Here is a 17,622-nt window from a genome sequence, read left to right on the forward strand (position 1 = left end):
GTCTGACAAGGAATGCAGAGCCAAGGAAGGAAGCAACTTGCTGAAGGTCAGGGAGGTTGTTTTCAAACCAGGACCCCTGTCTCCCAGCCTCAGTTCCATCAAAAGTCTGAAGGAGCTCAAAGTAGGATCCTAAGCCCAAGATATCAGGTCCCCAGAGCAAGCCATTTCTCTGTGTTCTGGCTCCCACCAAGGTTCATTTCAGGCTTGGTGATTTGAAAACATCATGAGACAGAGATTCTCACACAGTCTGGAGACATCTGAGCTCCAGATCAGAGGCTTTATTGAGGCAAGGAAAGCAGCAGTGGCTCCTATGAAGTGACCCCCGCCCTCAGCTATCTAGGCTGCTCCAGTCACAAGAGAAGAAGGGACCTCCCCCAGCATCAGGTCCCCTCCTCGGCTCCCAGGTCTGCCTCCTGGGGCAGGTCCCCGGCCCCCTCTGATTCTTGCTCCCTGTGCACTAACACGTGAGCTGGGGAGGAGGGGGCAGACTCCCCAGAAGCTGGAGCCTGAGCCCCTCCAGCCTCTGGAAGCCCTCTTTCTGAAGACCCCTGGGTCTCCACCATCACTGGCACTGTCAGCTCCGGGGTCTCAGGGATGGGGGGCCCCAGGTTCTGGAAGCTGTTGCGCACTCGGGTGATGTAGCGACTGAGGATGCTGGCTCCTCCGGGCGGCCGGCGTGGCCCTGCCTCCACCACAGCCCGCTGCACACCAGCTACCTCACTTTGCAGTCGAGATACCGTCTTGGTCAGCTCTGTCAGTCTGTTGCCCAGGTCTGGGGGGTGGGAGTAGAGATGGAGGGGGGGGGTCTCTCAGAAGGTGAGTCTGCCCTGGTCCATCTCTACCCTCAACAGGGGAGGGTATGCCGGAGGATCCTGAAGCAGGAGAACTGGAGGAAGTGAGGGATTGGCACTGGGTTTGGGCCAGGTTAGCAGGCTCCGTCAGGGGTGGATGAATCAGCAGAGCTGGGGTGGTGATGGGTTTAGAAAATAGCAAAATGAAGGTCTCATGGACCAGAGAGGGGTCAGGAGCCATAGGGATGAGGATTGTCTATGGGTAGATATATGTATATCTGCTCTGTCCTCCTCTTCCCCATTTACATCTATCCTGCTCACATCCACCCTCAGGGCCGAGTGCAGACCCAACCCTCTCTCTCTCTCCAGCTTCTGGTACTCCAGCCTTCTGCCTTCCCATGAGCCTCTCACAGTGATAGGCTCTTCCTCTCCTTTGAGCTCCCACTGCAATTTGTTTCTGTTTTTTAAAGCACTTCCTGACTAGGGAGATGGTTTCTCTTCCTCACCAAACTGAAAGCTTCCCATGTGTCCCTACTGGGAACAAGGGGGCATAGTAATGAGCTCTGACTGAATGAATGAATGAATGATGAATAAAGTGAAAGAGTGAATGCATAAGGGAGCAGTTGAGAGAATAAATGAACACATTAATGAAGATGGGAACAAAGGGATAAATGAAGGGAGTGGGATAAATGTCTGAATGGGGGGGTGGGCCTGGGGGTTATTGAGTGCAAGGGCACACACTCTCTCTGCAAGTTGTGGCTTCCAAGGGCGGGTCAGAGGGGGCCACAGAGAGAACTGCTGGCTAGACGAGAGGTGTGAGGCTGGGTGTTCCAGATGAGCAAGGGACAGGAATGGGGAAGGCTTGGAAGTGAGCAGCTAACCTTTCCGACGAGTCTCCTCAAACTCCCGCTGGGCAGTCTCTATGTAGCGTTGCACCAGGGCCTTGATGACACGAAGCCGGTAGGATCCACACTCTCCCTCCCCACGCCTTGCCCCTGCCCCAGGATTTGCCTGGGATGGGAAGACAGGAGGGTAAGAGGGATTCCTCACCCCCAGCCTTTCTCTCCTCACTGCAACCTCCCCCAGGCAATGAAGGATGGAGGCACAGTCTGTGCAGAGTTGTCTGTCCCTGAAGGTCACACATCCAGACCTTCGTGTAGGTCTGGCAGGTAGTCTGGATGGAGGTCACACATTGTGGAATGACTGAGTGCAACGGAACCAGGGAGGGAGGTGGGTGAGGGTTAGGAGAGGAAGAGGAGGAAGAGGGGAGTGGGCAAGGAGAGAAGCTGAGCAGGACAGAGTTGAGCTCTCGTGCCACCAACCCATCCTTGGTTTTTTTGAGCTGAGTCAGGGCAGGTTAACCTTGTCCTTCAGATTCCTCAGAGGGGAGACTAGAGGATATGGGGATGCATCTGCATGGACTAGTTCATGCAAAGGAAATGGAAACCATCGTGCAGGTTAAAGTGATTGGTTCTGGGTCCAGTTTCAGGCCTCAGGACAGAACCAGGAAGGCAAGTCAGGCCTTTGGGGCAGATAATAGAGAGAGGGAGCAGAGGTGAAGATGGCAAAGTGCCGGGCTTGGAAAACAGGCTGAAATCTCAGCTTGGTCATTTTGCCTTTGTGAGCCTTGAGCCAAGCTGCTCAGCTTCTTCAGGCTGAACATCTCCAGACTAAATATGGAGATGGGGGGTTTCCCTGATGGTCCAGTGATTAAGAATCTGCCTTGCAATGCAGGGGATACTGGTACGACCCCTGGTCAGGAAAGGTCCTACATGCCGTTTCTTTTTGCTGCTCTAGACTGTCAGCACTTCAGGGGTCCACCATCCTGCATATCTTTATTTTCAGTATAGGTGTGCTTAGGTAAGTATTTATTAAACAAACGATTGACCAATCAGATAAGGGAAGGCCTACTTCATCAGGGGATCCAGGGGCCTCTGAGCCTCAGCGCTGGCCTGTGGCTTCACAGAGCTGAACTTAGAGAGACCTTGCCTTAGAGAGACCCTCAGGTGACATGTTTTAAGGGGAACAGATGGGACCCCCTGCAATAATGCTATCTGAATTAGGAGGGGTTCCATGCCAAGCCAGACTGAGTTAGGGAGCAGATAAGCAGAGGTAAGTTAGTCCCCTGGAGGCCTGCCCTCCTCTCTCAGGCCTCAGTCACCTTCGAATTTCCCAGTGTGTGGGGCATTCTTCCCTTAGCTCCTAAATGTTTTACTGTGGAAAACATTCAATAGTTTCTTGGCTTGGTTTAGGGCAAAAAGTTTTGCCTGGAGCTTGCGGGGTATTGGTGGCTTGGGAGGAGGGTGGCATGGACTTCATTTTAAACTGGATGATATAGGATTGGAGATTTAGGGAATAGCCAGAGACAGGCAGAGGGAAAGGCCACAGGAGAGAGAAGGAACTGGGAGCAGACTTTCTGCAAACATATATGGGAAGACAGACGAGCCAGGGGTGTTCAGACAAACAAATGGTACAGAGAGTGCAGCTAAAAGCCTGATGTGAGGAAGACTTACAACAAGCACATGTGATACTCACAAAGGTGGGGATTGGGGGATAGTCTGGCTTCTTGGTTTTGCAGCAGAATTGGCAACAGCAAATGAAGCGGAAAACTCTCCTGAGACATTGAGATGGTGGGAAGGGGTTAGTCAAAGGAAAGGGTCCAGGGAGATGGGGCGGGAGCCGGGTGGGAGTGCTGAGTGCTGGGGGTTTGGGAGTGAGGGCCCTGAGGTCCTCACCTGAGCAGGTAGAAGATGGCCTTGGGGGACGGCAGGATGTTGAAGGGCACGGGCAGTGTCAGGCCCTCTCGGAAGTAGGACAGGTAGAGTTTTGAGCGAGCAAACTTCCATTCCACGTCAGCAGCGTCCTGAGGGCCAGGAGGCGAGTGCTCAGCAAGGACCACTTTGGTGCCTAGCCCTCCTGCCCCCTCAGTCTGCCCCATTTCCCCCCAGTCCTCTGGTCTCTCATCTCCTGTGTGCCCACCACTTTCTTCTCCCCACTTTTGTCTCCATCCTCACCTGTCATCCACATCTCCCCTGTTTGCAACCCCCTTCCCGCTTCCTCCCCATCATCTTGCCTCCTTCTGACATTCAATTCCTGCCAGCCTGTTCTCCAGCCCACAAACCCTAACTCATCCATCTCCTGCCCTCTCACTTCTCATGTTTCCACCTACTTTTCCACAACACACACTTTCTTCCAGCCCTAATGTGGAATGAGCGCTTGTCTTGTGTCTGATAAAAACAATAACACCATCAAGACCCTCAATCTACAGACGAGGAAATGGAAGGCTTGAGAGGAAAACTTGTCCCCAGTATCAAAATTGGCAGTAGTGGTGACAGAGCAGGAACCCAAATCTCTTGACTCCTTGCATCCTATTCCTTTCCTTCCCTTTCTCTCTTCTTCCCTCTGGCCCGAGCTGCTTCCCTCAGTTCACGTACCTCAATCTTCTGGAATGAGTTGGTGATCATGGCAATGAGCATGTTGAGCAGCACAATCACCATGACGATGGTAAAGATGCCATAGAGGGCCCGGCCCACGAATTCCGGCACCAGAAACTGAGGCATGTCCACCACACTGTGCTCCTCCATGCCAAACATTGTCCAGAACAGAAACTGGAAGGTCTCATTGAAACTGGCACAGTGGGCCAAAGGGTAGGATGTGAGGGGTGGGAGATGAGCCTGGGGGCCACCCAGACTCACTCCTCCTCACCCTCCTCACCCTGGGGACCCAGCCAAAGGCGCTCTGCTTACATGAAGTCCTTTGGACTGCTTGCTGTTTCTGAGCCAGAATTTACTGAGCACACAGCAGTACTGGGAACAGGTGCTAAGGATGCAGCCGTGAACAAGACAAGCAGAGTCCCTGTGTTCAGGGACTTTATGTTCTGGGTGGAGATGGGGGTGAGATGGACACTATACCTCTTCCATCCTCTACACTGCATTCAGTGTGTTCTTTCTCAATGCTGAGTTGATGTGCTGGACTTCTGTTTGTCAAACTTTAAATGCTCCTAACTACTCTCAGTCCAGATGCTTATTATGCAACCTACCTGAGGTTTTTAGCAAAAATACTTTTACTTAGCTGTCACCCATCAAAGAGCAGGAGGACTCAGCCTGTTTGTGCTACTGTGGAGTGACTGATCCCACCAGGGTCCTTGAAGGGGGTTGGAAGGAGTAGTTCCTGTCCCTAGCACTAAGATTCATGCTTTAAACCATGTCAGCAAAGTTTTTCAACATCCAGAAGCCAGAATGTGAACAAGGATTCTTGGGAAAAAGGGTTGGTCTGAATAAAGCCTCCATTTACTTTGAGAAAGCTTTGACAAGCATCCATAGATCCAACTACAAGTCCTTCAGCATCATTAATAAAACCATCATGTAGTTGCACTCATGAATTCATGATCGAATGATTGCTTGGGAGGCCACTCGGAGCTCTCTGGCCTGGGAAAGGCAGGGTAAGGCAGGTTTCTTGGCAGGCCCTTCATGAGTTCCATGACCTGGCCCCTCTACCCTCTCCTGCTTCCTCTCTCAAAATCCCCTCCATGTGCCAGCCATGGAGGAAGTCTTGCTTTTCCCCAAACATACCTCCTTGCTTAGGTACATGTCCCCCTTCTGCCCAGAATGCCCAGACTCCCACCTGCCTGGCCCGCCTCCACCCCAGCGTACTTGCCCAGCCGCTCAGTCTCCTGGTAAGGCACATAGATGTTGTTGAGGCCACAGAGGAAGGCGGTCAGGATGATCATGAGGATGAACATGAACCTGGCCAGGGGCGGGATGGGGAAGGGTCAGAGCAGGTCTCTACCCTGGGAGAAGTCAGGCTCTAGGAAGAGTGATGGGGGTGATGGCTCCTAGGTTCAGCCTCTACTTGACAAGGATTCAGTTATTAAGAAGAGAGAAATTAGGGGGGTGGGAAATGAGAAGCAATTTAAAGGGTGTTGAAACAGAAACTCTCCCTCCAGAATAGAAGTTTCTGGGTTGAAACAGTCAAAGTTGAGGATGATCCAGGCTCCCAGGGAGGGACTGAGATGCTGAGATGTGGTACAGGGATGGGGGAGAGTCACAGAGTCCTACTGGACAGGATTTCTCACCAGCAGAGTTAAAGCCGTGTGTGAGTTGAGTTGGCTTGCTGCAGGGAGGGATGGAAGCTGAGCTGAGCTGAAGATGTTCACAGACATAACGAAGGTTTTTTCCCACCAAGGGCACCCACTCCCATCCTACCTCAGGCAGGGGATTTCCAGGGAAGCCGGCATTAACTATGGGTTCTGATTAGGGTGAAAGGCCAGGTATGCTGCAAATGATTAGATGATAATTATCAAGACGACCAGATAATTCCATAAGTTCCAAGAGCAGTTGTATAAGGGGAACCATCCAAAGGGACCCCTGAGTCAGTGTCTCACCTCAGAAATGGGGAAATGGAGCCCCAGGTTGGCCATGGAGACAGCAACAGAACTGGCATGCCAACCAAGGGCTTTTTCTGCATTTGGTGGTTCTTGATCTTTGGAATCATAGGTCTCTTTGAGAATTAGATGAAAGTTATAGACCCTCTCCGGCTTCCCAGGTGGCCCTTGTGGTAAACAGCCTGCTTGCCAATGCAGACTTAAGAGACACAGATTCAATCCCTGGGTTGGGAAGATCCGTTGGAGAAGGACATGGCAACCCACTCCAGTATTCTTGCCTGTAGAACCCCATGGACAGAGGAGCCTGGTGGGCTATGGTTCATAGGGTGGCAAAGAGTTGGATAGCTGAAGCAACTTAGCATGCATGTAGCACGTGTAGACCCTCTCTGCAGAGAAGTGTATCTTGACATTTACATTCCCACATTTCCTATAGCTCCAGGGTTTCCAAGGTCTTTGGACCCTGTACAAGGAACCCAGGTTAAGAACCCCTGTGCTAACTAGAGCTGGGGAACTCAGAAGGAGGTCAGATGGGGTCCGTCAGAGGGGAGGATGCTCGGAGCAGAGGCAGTACGCACCGGATCATGTCGTCAATCATCCTGCCCATGGAAATCTGCAGGGTGCCCAGCGACTCATGGGCTGGCAGGATGTAGGCCAGGCGGGTGAAGCTGAGCATGCTGGTGACAGCGAAGAGCACCTCAGCCAGGAACTGGGGATCCTCCGTGCACCACTCGCTCCGCTCTGTGCCAGGGGGAATGGGGGGTGGGGGAGGCGCTGAGGCCGAGAGCCAAGGAAGAGAGGGGGCTGGGGGATTCAGGGCTGCGCTAGGGGGCACTCACCAGCCGAGGTGAAGTAGTGGCAGGCAGCCCCGTCGGGGGCATCCTGGCAGTGCTTATGTGCAAGCCCGGCCAGGAGGAGGCGCAGCGTGAAGGCCGCCAGGTACAGGGAGAGGATGACCATATCCAGGAAGTTCCACCAGTCCAGGAGGTAACTGCGCAGGCCCTCGATCCACACTTCCTTACACTCAAACCACAGGAAGCCTGAAGGAGGCGGCAGGGCGCCAGCACCGGCTGAGACACCGCCTGCATCCAGGTCAGAGCTGTGTGTGTGGGTGTGGTTGGTGGGGGGAACCTCTCCACCGGGTGAGGGGGAACTAAAATATCCCAGGCATGAAAGTGATAAAATGTAGGCATTTAGTCTGCTTCAATGTCACAAAGATCTTCTATGGAAATAAAGAGAACTCCTGGCTGATGCAGACTTGGCGGCCGTGGGGCTAGTTTCAGTGATCTGGTCAGCTGATAAACTCAGAAAGTAACACCTGGAGAGGCTGGTTATTGGGAGGGGATGATCTAAATCTGGGTCTCCCTGCCCTCCACCAAATACACACTGACAAATATTTAGAGAATATTGATTTGAAGGGGCTCCAAATTATCAACCTGCTCATGATCAGCCCAGGGCCCAGGGCCAGGCCTGGGGAGGGAGGGTCTTGAGAGCTGGACCCTGTTAGATAGGAGACCCTGCCACATCATGCCCTTCTCCACTCCCTGGATACAAGCACGTGCTTTTTCACTCATGGTTCTGTCCACACCTAGAAAGCCCTTCCACACCTTTAGAAGGCAGGCTCACCTTTGCAACCCAGGACAAATCTCACCTCCTCTCTGAAGCATTCTCTAACCAGGAGCAGTGTGTTCTCACAGCTCTTTTCAGATCTCTGTGATGCTGTTGCCATGGAGTACGGCAAGGTATCTCTTCCTGGGTCTGTTCCCCTCCCCTCCCTGAACTTGGAACCCCTCAAGGGCAGGGACTGTGGTCTATTCACCTCCCTGTCCACAGTGCCCAGAACAAGGCCCACCAATCACTATTGAATAAACACTGATTAAGCTCCTACCATGTGCCAGTGGGATCCTGTGGTGAAGACACAGGCCTCCCCGGGCTCATGATCTAGTGAGGGAGGTGGGCAAGTAGCCAAGTCATTACAGACCAGCGTGGTCAGTGCTAAGGTGAAGGAGAGCAGGGGAACAGAGGCTGTCTTTGGAGTGTTTAGGAACTGATCCTCACCCTGATTTGGGAACCAGGGAAAGCTTCACGTCTCACAGAGAGTGATGTTTGAGCTGAGACCGGATAGAGGAGTGGAAGCTGGGGCAGGGGGTTTTGGGGAAAGAGAACTCCCATGGGCCTGGAGACAAGTAGGGCGTGGTGGGAACTGAGTCCGTTTCCATGGTAGCAGAGCACCTTGTGAAGGTGGGATCCATGCTCAGTGATGTATGTTGAATGGGTGGATGGAACCCTATTTATTTAAAATATCTTTATTTGGCTGTGCAGGGTCTTAGTTGCAGCATGCCAGATCCTCAAACTTTGTTACAACATGTGGTATCTGTAACTGTGGCATGCAGAATCTTTTTAAAATGTGGTGTGTGGGATCTAGTTCCCTAACCAGGGATTGAACCCGGGCCCCCTGTATTGAGAGTGTGGAGTCTTAACCACCGGATCACAAGAGAAGTTCCTGGATGGAATCCCAATTAATTTATCCATGTGTTCTCAGGGCTTTGCTCACAATAGAGCAGCAGCAGGTGTTCACTACAAGAAGAAATGAGGAATGTTGTTCCTTAAGACTTCTTTCCCTGCAGGCAGGAACTATTCTGGTTTCACCTCTACCCAATACAGGTCAATAATGATTAGTAAACAGTTGGATGGGAAACTTTTCTTCTTATTTTCTTCTCCAGAGTTTCTTGGCCAAATTTCCTTTCATGCCTCACTGACTGACTTGTTATAGGGTGGAGTAGCAGACTTAGTCTACTGGTGGTTTGGGAGTTGCCAACTAAGCTAGAGGTAAATCAAGAGAAGATAGATGAGGAAGGGGAGCCCAGCCCAGCTGCTGAGCTGACCAGCCAAATGCTCAACAGAGCTCTGGGGATTCTTGTCAACTGCATTTGTTGAACTGTTTGAGAAAATGCAATTTTGCTATAGAAGGAAAGAACACCAGTGGAATGGGTGAAACTTATGCCTTAAGCATATATAAGTTAGTTATCCAGGTGACATGTTGGACAAATAAAGCAAGTAGAACACATATGTTGGGCTTCTCAAGTGGTGCAGTGGTAAAGAAACTGCCTGCCAATGTAGGAGATGCAAGAGACGCAGGTTCAATCCCTGGGCCAGGAAGATCCCTTGGGTTAGGAAATGGCAACTCACTTCAGTATTCTTGCCTGGAAGAAAATTCCATGGACAGAGGAACCTGGTGGGCTACAGTCCATGGGGTCACAAAGAGTCAGACATGACTGAGCAACTGAGCGCATACACACACACACAGAGAACATATGTGTGTGAACACGTAGAATATTCAGGGTCGACATTCAATATTAGTGACACTGAATATACACGAGACAGAGGAGGCCCTTAGGATTCATCTGATCTTAAATTAGCTCCCCCCTGGTAATACCCAGTGGCCTCACCAGTCCTCTGCAACAAAATTGCAAGGAAAAGTCATAGCTGCTCGCCAGGATGATTAGTAAGCTACAGTTGTGGTCAGACATATGTGTCCCTGTGTTTCTCCTACAGATCAAGTGCTGGGCCCAGGCAGCTTCTGGCTATGGTATCCTCTGCTCAAACCTCTGGTCCTTAAAACAGCACCATCGTAAGTACACCACTTGTATGTACTTATGTAATAAACTGTATGATTCAAGCATCTTAATTTGGTCTATGAGTCTTTCTGCTCCATGACCTTTGGGATAAATTGCCGGGTGGTGTACTTGCTGGCTACCGTAATACCAAGGTGATCTGCCACCTAACACCATGGACCAGTGTCTTATTTGTGAGAGGATATGAACATCCAGAGTGGGTAGTGACTAATGCCAGGATAGGGGAAGAATGGGGTACGTACTCAGGGATCTATCACAGGGTGAGATCCCCTGATTAGAGGTGAAGGGGAAACCCATGGTGAACTAGAGCCCGCAGGGGTCTGGTTACATATTCAGGGAGCATCTTCAGGGGCCAACCCGTATAGGAGGGCTCACTGTGAAGAAAAATGAGGGGGTCCCCAGGAGGGAGTCTACCACAAATAAAAGGCCCCACCCATGTACCTGCAACCCAAACCATGTGCAGTGAAGTCTCCCAGACACTCTGGCTGCGGCCTCGGAAGGTACTCAGCTGCGTCTCCATGACCAGGGACTCTCCCAGCAGGAAGATGAGGAACCACAGGTAGGAGGCCGAGTGCAGCAGGAACTTCAGCACCGGGATCTTCAGCAGACGGCCCAGCTGCAAGGGAGGAAGGAGAGCAGGCTTCTCAGAGTCCTGCTCACACCTCTCCCCTCCCAGGAGGACTTCCGGAATGCTCAGTCCTCACGTGTCTCCTCCTTTCATTCAGACGTTCAGACGTTCATTCATTCAGACGTTTATCAAGAATGTACTGTATATTAGGCCTTCCCCTTCCATATTGATGTTTTCCTTCACAACTATAGGAGGTGGGTATCATTATTTCCAATTTTAAGCTAGGAACTGAGGATCACAGAAGTAAAGTAATTTTCCCTGGGGGGTCCCACAGGCTCTTCAATCACAACCATATTAAAAAGTAAGTTTATCATCTTTGGATCTCAAACGTCTTCCTTTTCCTCCTGTGTCCCCATCTTAGAAAACGTCCTGACCACCCAGAACAGGAAGCTTGAAGGCATCTCTGCATCCTTTCTCCTTTCTCTCACACACTCTGACAGCCTCTCGGACTCCCACCCCTACCCCAATTCATCCTTCACACCCCTAAGAGAGAGAGCTTTCTAAAACACAAAGCTAATAGGATCTCTTACCTCATTACAATCCTCCAGGGGCTCCCAACATTGCATAAGGTTCTGTGGAACCTGGGCCCCTGCTTGCTTCCCACCATTGGCTAATTGCTATTTGCTCTTATGCTTTAGCTACACAGAATTCCTTTCAGTCTCTCTAATGCTTTGCATTCTCCCTCCCTGGGACGTTGGATGGATGCCCTTTTCCTGCCTCCAGGAGCACTGCTTACCCTATTCCTCACCTGGTTTACAGGGTCTTGATCTTTTTTATATCCACAGTGCCAGGCATGATGTCTGGCTCGTAGTAGGGAATAGAAATATCTGAGTCCAAAAGGGCTCCCAAAGAATTTGAGGTTGGGGTGGGGGTTTCATTAGGAGAGACTGCATATAGGACTCAGGCTTTGGAGGCAGAGAGACCTCAGTTTCAATCCCAACTCTGCTATTTCCTGTGGACAAAAGAGAATTTCTGATCCCTGTGTCTTCACTGCAAAATCCAGGTGCAATGCCTACCTTCCAGAACCACCTCAAATTACCTAAAAGGAACATTAAGGGCCCAGCTCAGGGCTTGGCATAAAACAAGTGCTCAATAAATGACAATTATCATTATTTATATTCTTAGTACCCGGGACTTGGGTGCCAGCCAATAGCCAAGGCAGAGGAGGGGCATGGTGAGAAAGATGAGGAAGGCGACGAAGAGCTTCCAGATAGTGGTGCTCCCACGCCAGCCAGCCAGGTTCCCACACCAGATGGAGGACAGGACTTGCTGGCAGATGGGGTGTGCTACAAACTAAACAGAGAAGGGTATGAGTGGAAGGAGTGACCACAGGCCAGGGAAGAAGAAGAGGAGCCAGTCAGGTGCCCTGACCTCATTGTGTAGAAAGTGAACCATGTTTCTTTTCTCCCCAGGCCAGCCAGTTAAGAAGAGGCAACCCACTTGCCAAGTGACCTTGGGCAGACCCCACCCCTCTTTGGGATTTAGCTTCCTAGTCTATGAAGGAGAAACTGAGCTCAAAGAATTTTCTGGACTCTCCAGATCCCACATGGTTGAATCTAAGCCAGACAGTGGTGGGTGCAACTGGATACAGGTCCCAGAACCCTGAGGGTTCCTTGTCTTCTTAGCGATGCGGGGCACCAGGCAGCATGGTCTTGAGGAAGGGAGGAGCAGGGAAGGTGGAATTTGCTGACTCGGGCAGTCATTTTAAAGGAAGGTTTCTAGTTAAGCTCCTGGTAGGCTAGGATATCTGAGGGTGGGTGAGAGGGAGGAGTAAGAGGCTGGGGGACGCTAGAAAGGGAACATGTCTTTGGCTTAGGGGTGGGCATCTAATGAGATGGGGAATAATGAAATCACTTGATATTTCAGCCCTGAGAGATCTAGTCTAATCTTGCCGAATAGAGAGATATTGAAGTGTAACCACAGAAAAAGACCAGACCAAACCTACTCAGCAGGCCAACGGGTAAAACTCAGAAGTCTGGTCTGGTTGGGTCATGGGACTTCCAAGGCTGGGCAGAGGTTAGGGACTTAGACTGACGGTAAGAAGGGAAGGTGGGAGACCCATAGGATCAAGGGCCTAGAGAGAAGGGTGCTCAGAATCAAGATCTAAGAGGGGTCCTGGGACTTCCCCAGTGGTCCAGTGGCTTAGACTCTGTACTCCCAATGCAGGTGACCTGGGTTCAATCCCTGGTTGGGGAATTAGATCCCACATGCCACAACTAAATCCTGGCACAAAGAAATAAATATAAATATTAAAAAAAAAATAATGAGGGGGTCCTGAGGGCAGGGAAATGACTTGCTTAGGGTTGGATAGGGGCCATCTAGTGGGGACAGGGCGACGGGACAGGGCAGGGCGGGGGAGGTGGGCAGGGCCCAGCTGACCCGCTTCTGGTTGTAGTTGACTGCCAGTCGCAGCCTTGCCAGGTTGGGGATGCCTTCCTCAAAGGCCTGGCCCAGACCCTCGGCCTCAGGATCAGTCTCGCTGTCCTCGCCCAGGTCATTGAGCACCGCGGTGACCTCACTCTGGTTCCGGCACATGCCCAGCAGTTCAAAGCCATAGTCCTGGCTCAGCGATTCCAGGGCAATGTACTCAGGCTGTAGGGAGAAAGTCCAGGTGTGCTGGCCATCCTGCGGGCCCAGCCCACCCTCCCGACACTGGGCCTGGGCCACTCTGTCCTGCCCTCAGCCGCCGCTTCCCCACAGCTGATGTCACCCTAAACCATCTATTCCTTTCTTCTCTGCCACCCCACCTGTCCTCCTGGCTATAAAGAGGCACCTGCTATGTCATCATTGCTTCTGGTACCGCATCTATCTCATCGCTGAGTCATTTCAACACAGAACCCTCCCCCCCATCACCTGTGCTCACCCCTAGTCCTTTCCTTTCCCTCTGCCTGTTTCAGTTCTGCTCCTACTCTTCATGCCTTCTTGGGTGTTTTTGCTACCTTATATGAGAACACATACTGGCAGTTTTGGGAGCTGCAGAGTGGGCAGCTCTTGCCTCCACTTTCCCCTGCTTAGCCTTGGTCTTACTTGGGGCCCTAACACCAGAGAGAATCCAGGCTAGGATTCCAGGAGGCCCAGCACGGTCCCTCAGTTGGCAGCACCCTGGGTTAGGTATGTCCCCTTTCCAAGCCTCTGTCCCTTGCCAGAGGGCTGCTCTTCCTGCTACCTGGAAGTGGGGGTCCTCATTCTCTGATCCTTTGACTCCAGAGAAGCAGCATGCTCCTCCCCCGGCTCACCTGGCACAGGTCACGTCCAGCCTTAGGCCTCTGTTTTAATATCCCTGTCTGTTTCCTCACCTAATGGTAGTTGTCACCATGGGGATCAAGTCGGGCTGGCACTGAGAAGATGTCAGTGGATGAGTGATGGCTGGAACTAGACTGTGAATTCAAGGCCCCTGATCAGTCCTGGCCTCCAGGCCTTCCCTTCAGGTGTTCTGTCTGCCCAGAGCCCCTGCTCTCATCCCATGTCTCCTTTTGCTAGCTGAGAGTCTTTGCACTGAGCCCCTACATCAAATATCCTCCCTACTCCTCTTCACTTGTGTTAAACCACCTGGTCGTGTAGCCAAGGTTAATCCCGCTTCCTCTAAGGAGTCTGCCCTGCACACAACAGCTGTAGCCTCCTGACCTATTTTGTGGCCCTTGGAAGCCCTGTAGCACCATCCACAGAGGCCCCGAATGAAGCTGAGCCTCCGGGGGTCTTGTCCACTTCACTCTGCCCTCTTCCACCCCGATGTGATCATGAGCTTGAGGCCCCAGCACAGGATGCTCTAGATGGGACCACACAGTAGGCATTCAGAAAAGACAGGTTCTACTGAATGTCATCTCTAAGTCTGTCCAGCTGTTTTTCTATCTGTGTCCTCCCTCCTCCATCAGACAGATGCAGGACACCCCTCGGGTTGGGTACGTGTTGCCCCCATGAGACTAGGAGCCCCTGGAGTGACAGCTGTCTGCCATTAGAAAGAATCCCCTTCAGGGCAGGATTCTGGCACTCCCCATCAGAACGGAGGTTTCCTGAGAACATCTTTCTGTTGTTTCTCTCTTCCCAGAACACCCACCAGAGGTTCAACCATGGAAGGACAGATACAGGGCACCGAGGGCAGGAGGAGGGAGCAGAAACGAACCTTAAACTCAGGCTCCTTGCGGGCAAGGCGCCGGAGCTCGCGGCTGAGCTGGAAGGCAGCGAGCATGGCGTCCTCGCTGGCCAGCGAAAGGTGGGCGCGGCTGGCGATGCCGCGGTAGGTGTTGATGCGAGACAGGGAGAACTTGAGCAGGTCGTAGCGGCGCGCATTGCTGCACTCGAGGCAGGCACAGGAGACAGGGTGTGGCCGTGCGATGGTGTGACCCTGGCCCATGAGCAGCTGGGCAATCTCATACAGGTCCTTCTGGCAGGCCAGGGTGAGGGGTGTGACTCCGGGGGCAAAGCGGGAGCCATCGATTGACGAGTCAAAGAAAGCCAGTGAGGAAGACCTGGTGTCCACCTTGCGGCCCTTCTCCCGTTCCAGCCGGGCCAGCAGGTGACGCACCACTGCGGGTTGGTTTGTGTCCACAGCCACCAGCAGGGCCTCGTGGATCTGGCGGAAGTCGAACTTGACGTTGGCCAGCAGCACATCAGTGATGGCCTCGTGGCCCAGGCGGATGGCCAGATTGAGAGCCTCCCTCCAGGAGCGGTCCTCAGCCTCCTCCACATTCCGGGGGGGCCCGCCTGGGGCCTCGACCCCTGCCTCCAGCAGCTGCTGCACCAGGCCTATCTGTCCCTCCTGGATGGCACCCAGCAGTGGAGCAGGGAACTTCAGCTTTCTGTTCACGATCTCCATCCAATTAGGCTGAATCTGGATGAAGGAGCAGACAGGGTAGGACCTCGAGTCCCCAACCTTCTTTGCTGGGGGCTTTCCTCACCCTTCCATTTTCAAGCCCTTAACCCTCTGTACCCAGCCACCATCATAGTCTTCCTGGTGGCTCAGATGGTAAAGAGTCTGCCTGCAATGTGGGAGACCCGAGTTCAGTCCCTGGGTGGGGAGGATCCCCTGGCAAAGGAAATGGCAACCCACTCCAGTATTCTTGCCTGGAAAATCCCATGGACAGAGGAGCCTGGGGGACTACAGTCCATGGGGTCACAAAGAGTTGGACATGACTGAGCAACTTCACTTTCATCCCAAACACGAGTTGTTTTTTTTTTTAAAGTACACTTAGTGTTTGGGCTTCCCAGGTAGTGCTAGTGATCAAGAACCCGCCTGCCAACACAGGAGACAGAAGAGACATGGGTTCCATCCCTGGGTCAGGAAGATCCTCTGGAGGACATTGCAACCCACTCCAGTATTCTTGCCTGGAGAATCCCATGGACATGGGAGCCTGGTGGACTATAGTTCATAGGGTCACAAAGAGTCAGACATGACTGAAGTGACTTAGCATATAGTACTTAAGTATAGGTAGTTTTTTAAACCCTCAGAAGTATGTAACTCATTCAATTCTTAAATAACCCTGTAAGGCAGGAGCTATCACCCCACCCTGTCCCCACTTTAACAGAAGAGGAAGCCAAGGTAGACTTGCCAAGCCACTCAGACAGGGTGGTCACCCAGGCAGCGTGGTTGAGGAGCTGGTGTTCCTAGCTCTTCTTCCGTGGTACTTCTCAACTCAAATAAAAATTATTAGTAGTAGGTGGCTTTTGGATTTCTGGAATCTCTACTTCAAAACCTCCCAAATGTGGTAAGTAGGTAAACACTTTCCCTCTTTTAAGAAGGAAAATAACGATACTACCATTTTATCTGTTTTACTCTGAAACTAAATTCTACATTAAATGATATATACTCTAGTATATAGTTTATATAATGTGATCATCTTGTATAATGACGATATGAATGCCCTCCCCTGCCCAGTTATGTCTGTGTAGGGAATACACTTCATGCCCATATTTTCCAGGAATTAATCGTTTTAGAAATACCCTTTCATACTGTAATAGCTTCTTGTATTTTTTTGTTAAGCTGTTAGTAAACAATATCCCATTGACTGGTTTGAAATGCTGATAATATTTAGAAAATGGGTCTTGGTTGAAAAATGCATTTTTTTTAAAGATAAGTAGCTTAAAACCACACACATTTATTCTCTTAGAGTTCACGCAGTCAGAACTAAATCATATCATGAGGCTAAAGTGAAGGTGCTAGTGGGGCAGGGCGGCTCTAGGGCGGAATCCTTTTCCAGCTTCCAGAGTTACATCCCTTGCATTCCTTAGTTTATGGCCACTTCCTTCAGCTTTAAAAGCCAGTGGCATAGACTCTCACAACTCCTAAAGATATGAAGATTAAAAACATGTTCTTAAGTCACTATTTTATTGTGTGGATTCTCAGGTTAGGAAAGAGTTCTTCACACTCTTCATCCAAGTAACTCATTCAGTTCTGACGGGAGGCCCCTCCCTCAGCACAACTCCTACCTCACAGGAAGCCACACACAGTGGGGCTGATGTGGGCAGCCTGGGAAGGAGCAGATTGAAGCAGGACAGGGCTGCATTGGGAGAGGAACCCCCAGGCGGGCACACAGATCTCTCCAGGACCTGCTCCCATCTTGTTGACATCCTCTTCCAGCTGCTCCTCCCTGGTGAAGTCCCAGAGCTTCTGAGGGACAGGTCCAGACACGTCCGCACGGGAGGGTCTTTGAATTGGGTTTTTCCCAAGCCCCTGAGTGCTGACCAGGCCTCGTGGTAGGATCCCACCAGGCTCTCCTTCACCAACTCGCCAGCTCCGCCCTCTCTTGCTCTGGGCAGCACTCCCTCGAGCCCCCCGGCGCTGCCGTGGCCCTCTTTCCCACCAGGTCCAGCCCTTCCTCACCGCTTGTCTTTCTGTGCCCAGGTTTGGGCCTCCAACCGCTCTCCTCCCACCCGCAGGGTGGTGTCTCCCACCTGCCGGGCAGCTACGTTGTCCCTGCCACTCCTCTGAGTCAATCTATTGTTTTAATCACAGCCAGAAATGGGACAAGGATAGGGGAAGGTAGGGAGCAGAGGCCTCTTACCGTGAGGGGGTCCATGGCTGCAACCACCTATGCTGGCGGGGACGGTGGGAGGGAACTCCGGCTCCTCTGTCTGCTCCCCCAACTGTGCCCAGCTTTCTCCTTCCTACCCCTTCCAAACTCTGCCCTCCCTCTGCCAGGCCCAGCTGCTCCCCTTCTGCCCTGTACCCTGGAGACCAGAGGAACTGGTGTT

At 51.9% G+C, this 17,622-nt stretch overlaps 1 protein-coding gene across 3 annotated transcripts; it reads right to left on the reverse strand.

The window, feature by feature from the left end:
• Positions 1 to 311: 311 nt before the first annotated feature.
• Positions 312 to 17,553, reverse strand: LOC133061208 (short transient receptor potential channel 2 homolog). Of its 3 annotated transcripts, XM_061149198.1 has the most exons (13): positions 17,433 to 17,553; positions 14,555 to 15,262; positions 12,814 to 13,026; positions 11,563 to 11,727; positions 10,248 to 10,422; positions 7,011 to 7,211; positions 6,750 to 6,912; positions 5,444 to 5,536; positions 4,226 to 4,418; positions 3,527 to 3,654; positions 3,327 to 3,405; positions 1,673 to 1,802; positions 312 to 772 (listed from the first exon to the last, which is right to left on the reverse strand). In XM_061149198.1, the coding sequence occupies exons 1-13, from the start codon at positions 17,445 to 17,447 to the stop codon at positions 381 to 383; spliced, it is 2,655 nt and encodes an 884-aa protein (XP_061005181.1). In that variant the 5' UTR covers positions 17,448 to 17,553; the 3' UTR covers positions 312 to 380. The 3 variants fall into 3 exon arrangements, with proteins under 3 accessions (XP_061005181.1, XP_061005187.1, XP_061005194.1); XM_061149211.1 differs by lacking the exon at positions 3,327 to 3,405 and having other exon boundaries at positions 633 to 772; XM_061149204.1 differs by lacking the exons at positions 11,563 to 11,727; positions 12,814 to 13,026.
• Positions 17,554 to 17,622: the final 69 nt, after the last annotated feature.

Source organism: Dama dama, chromosome 1 (genome assembly GCF_033118175.1).
Source record: "Dama dama isolate Ldn47 chromosome 1, ASM3311817v1, whole genome shotgun sequence".
NCBI lineage: Eukaryota > Metazoa > Chordata > Mammalia > Artiodactyla > Cervidae > Dama > Dama dama.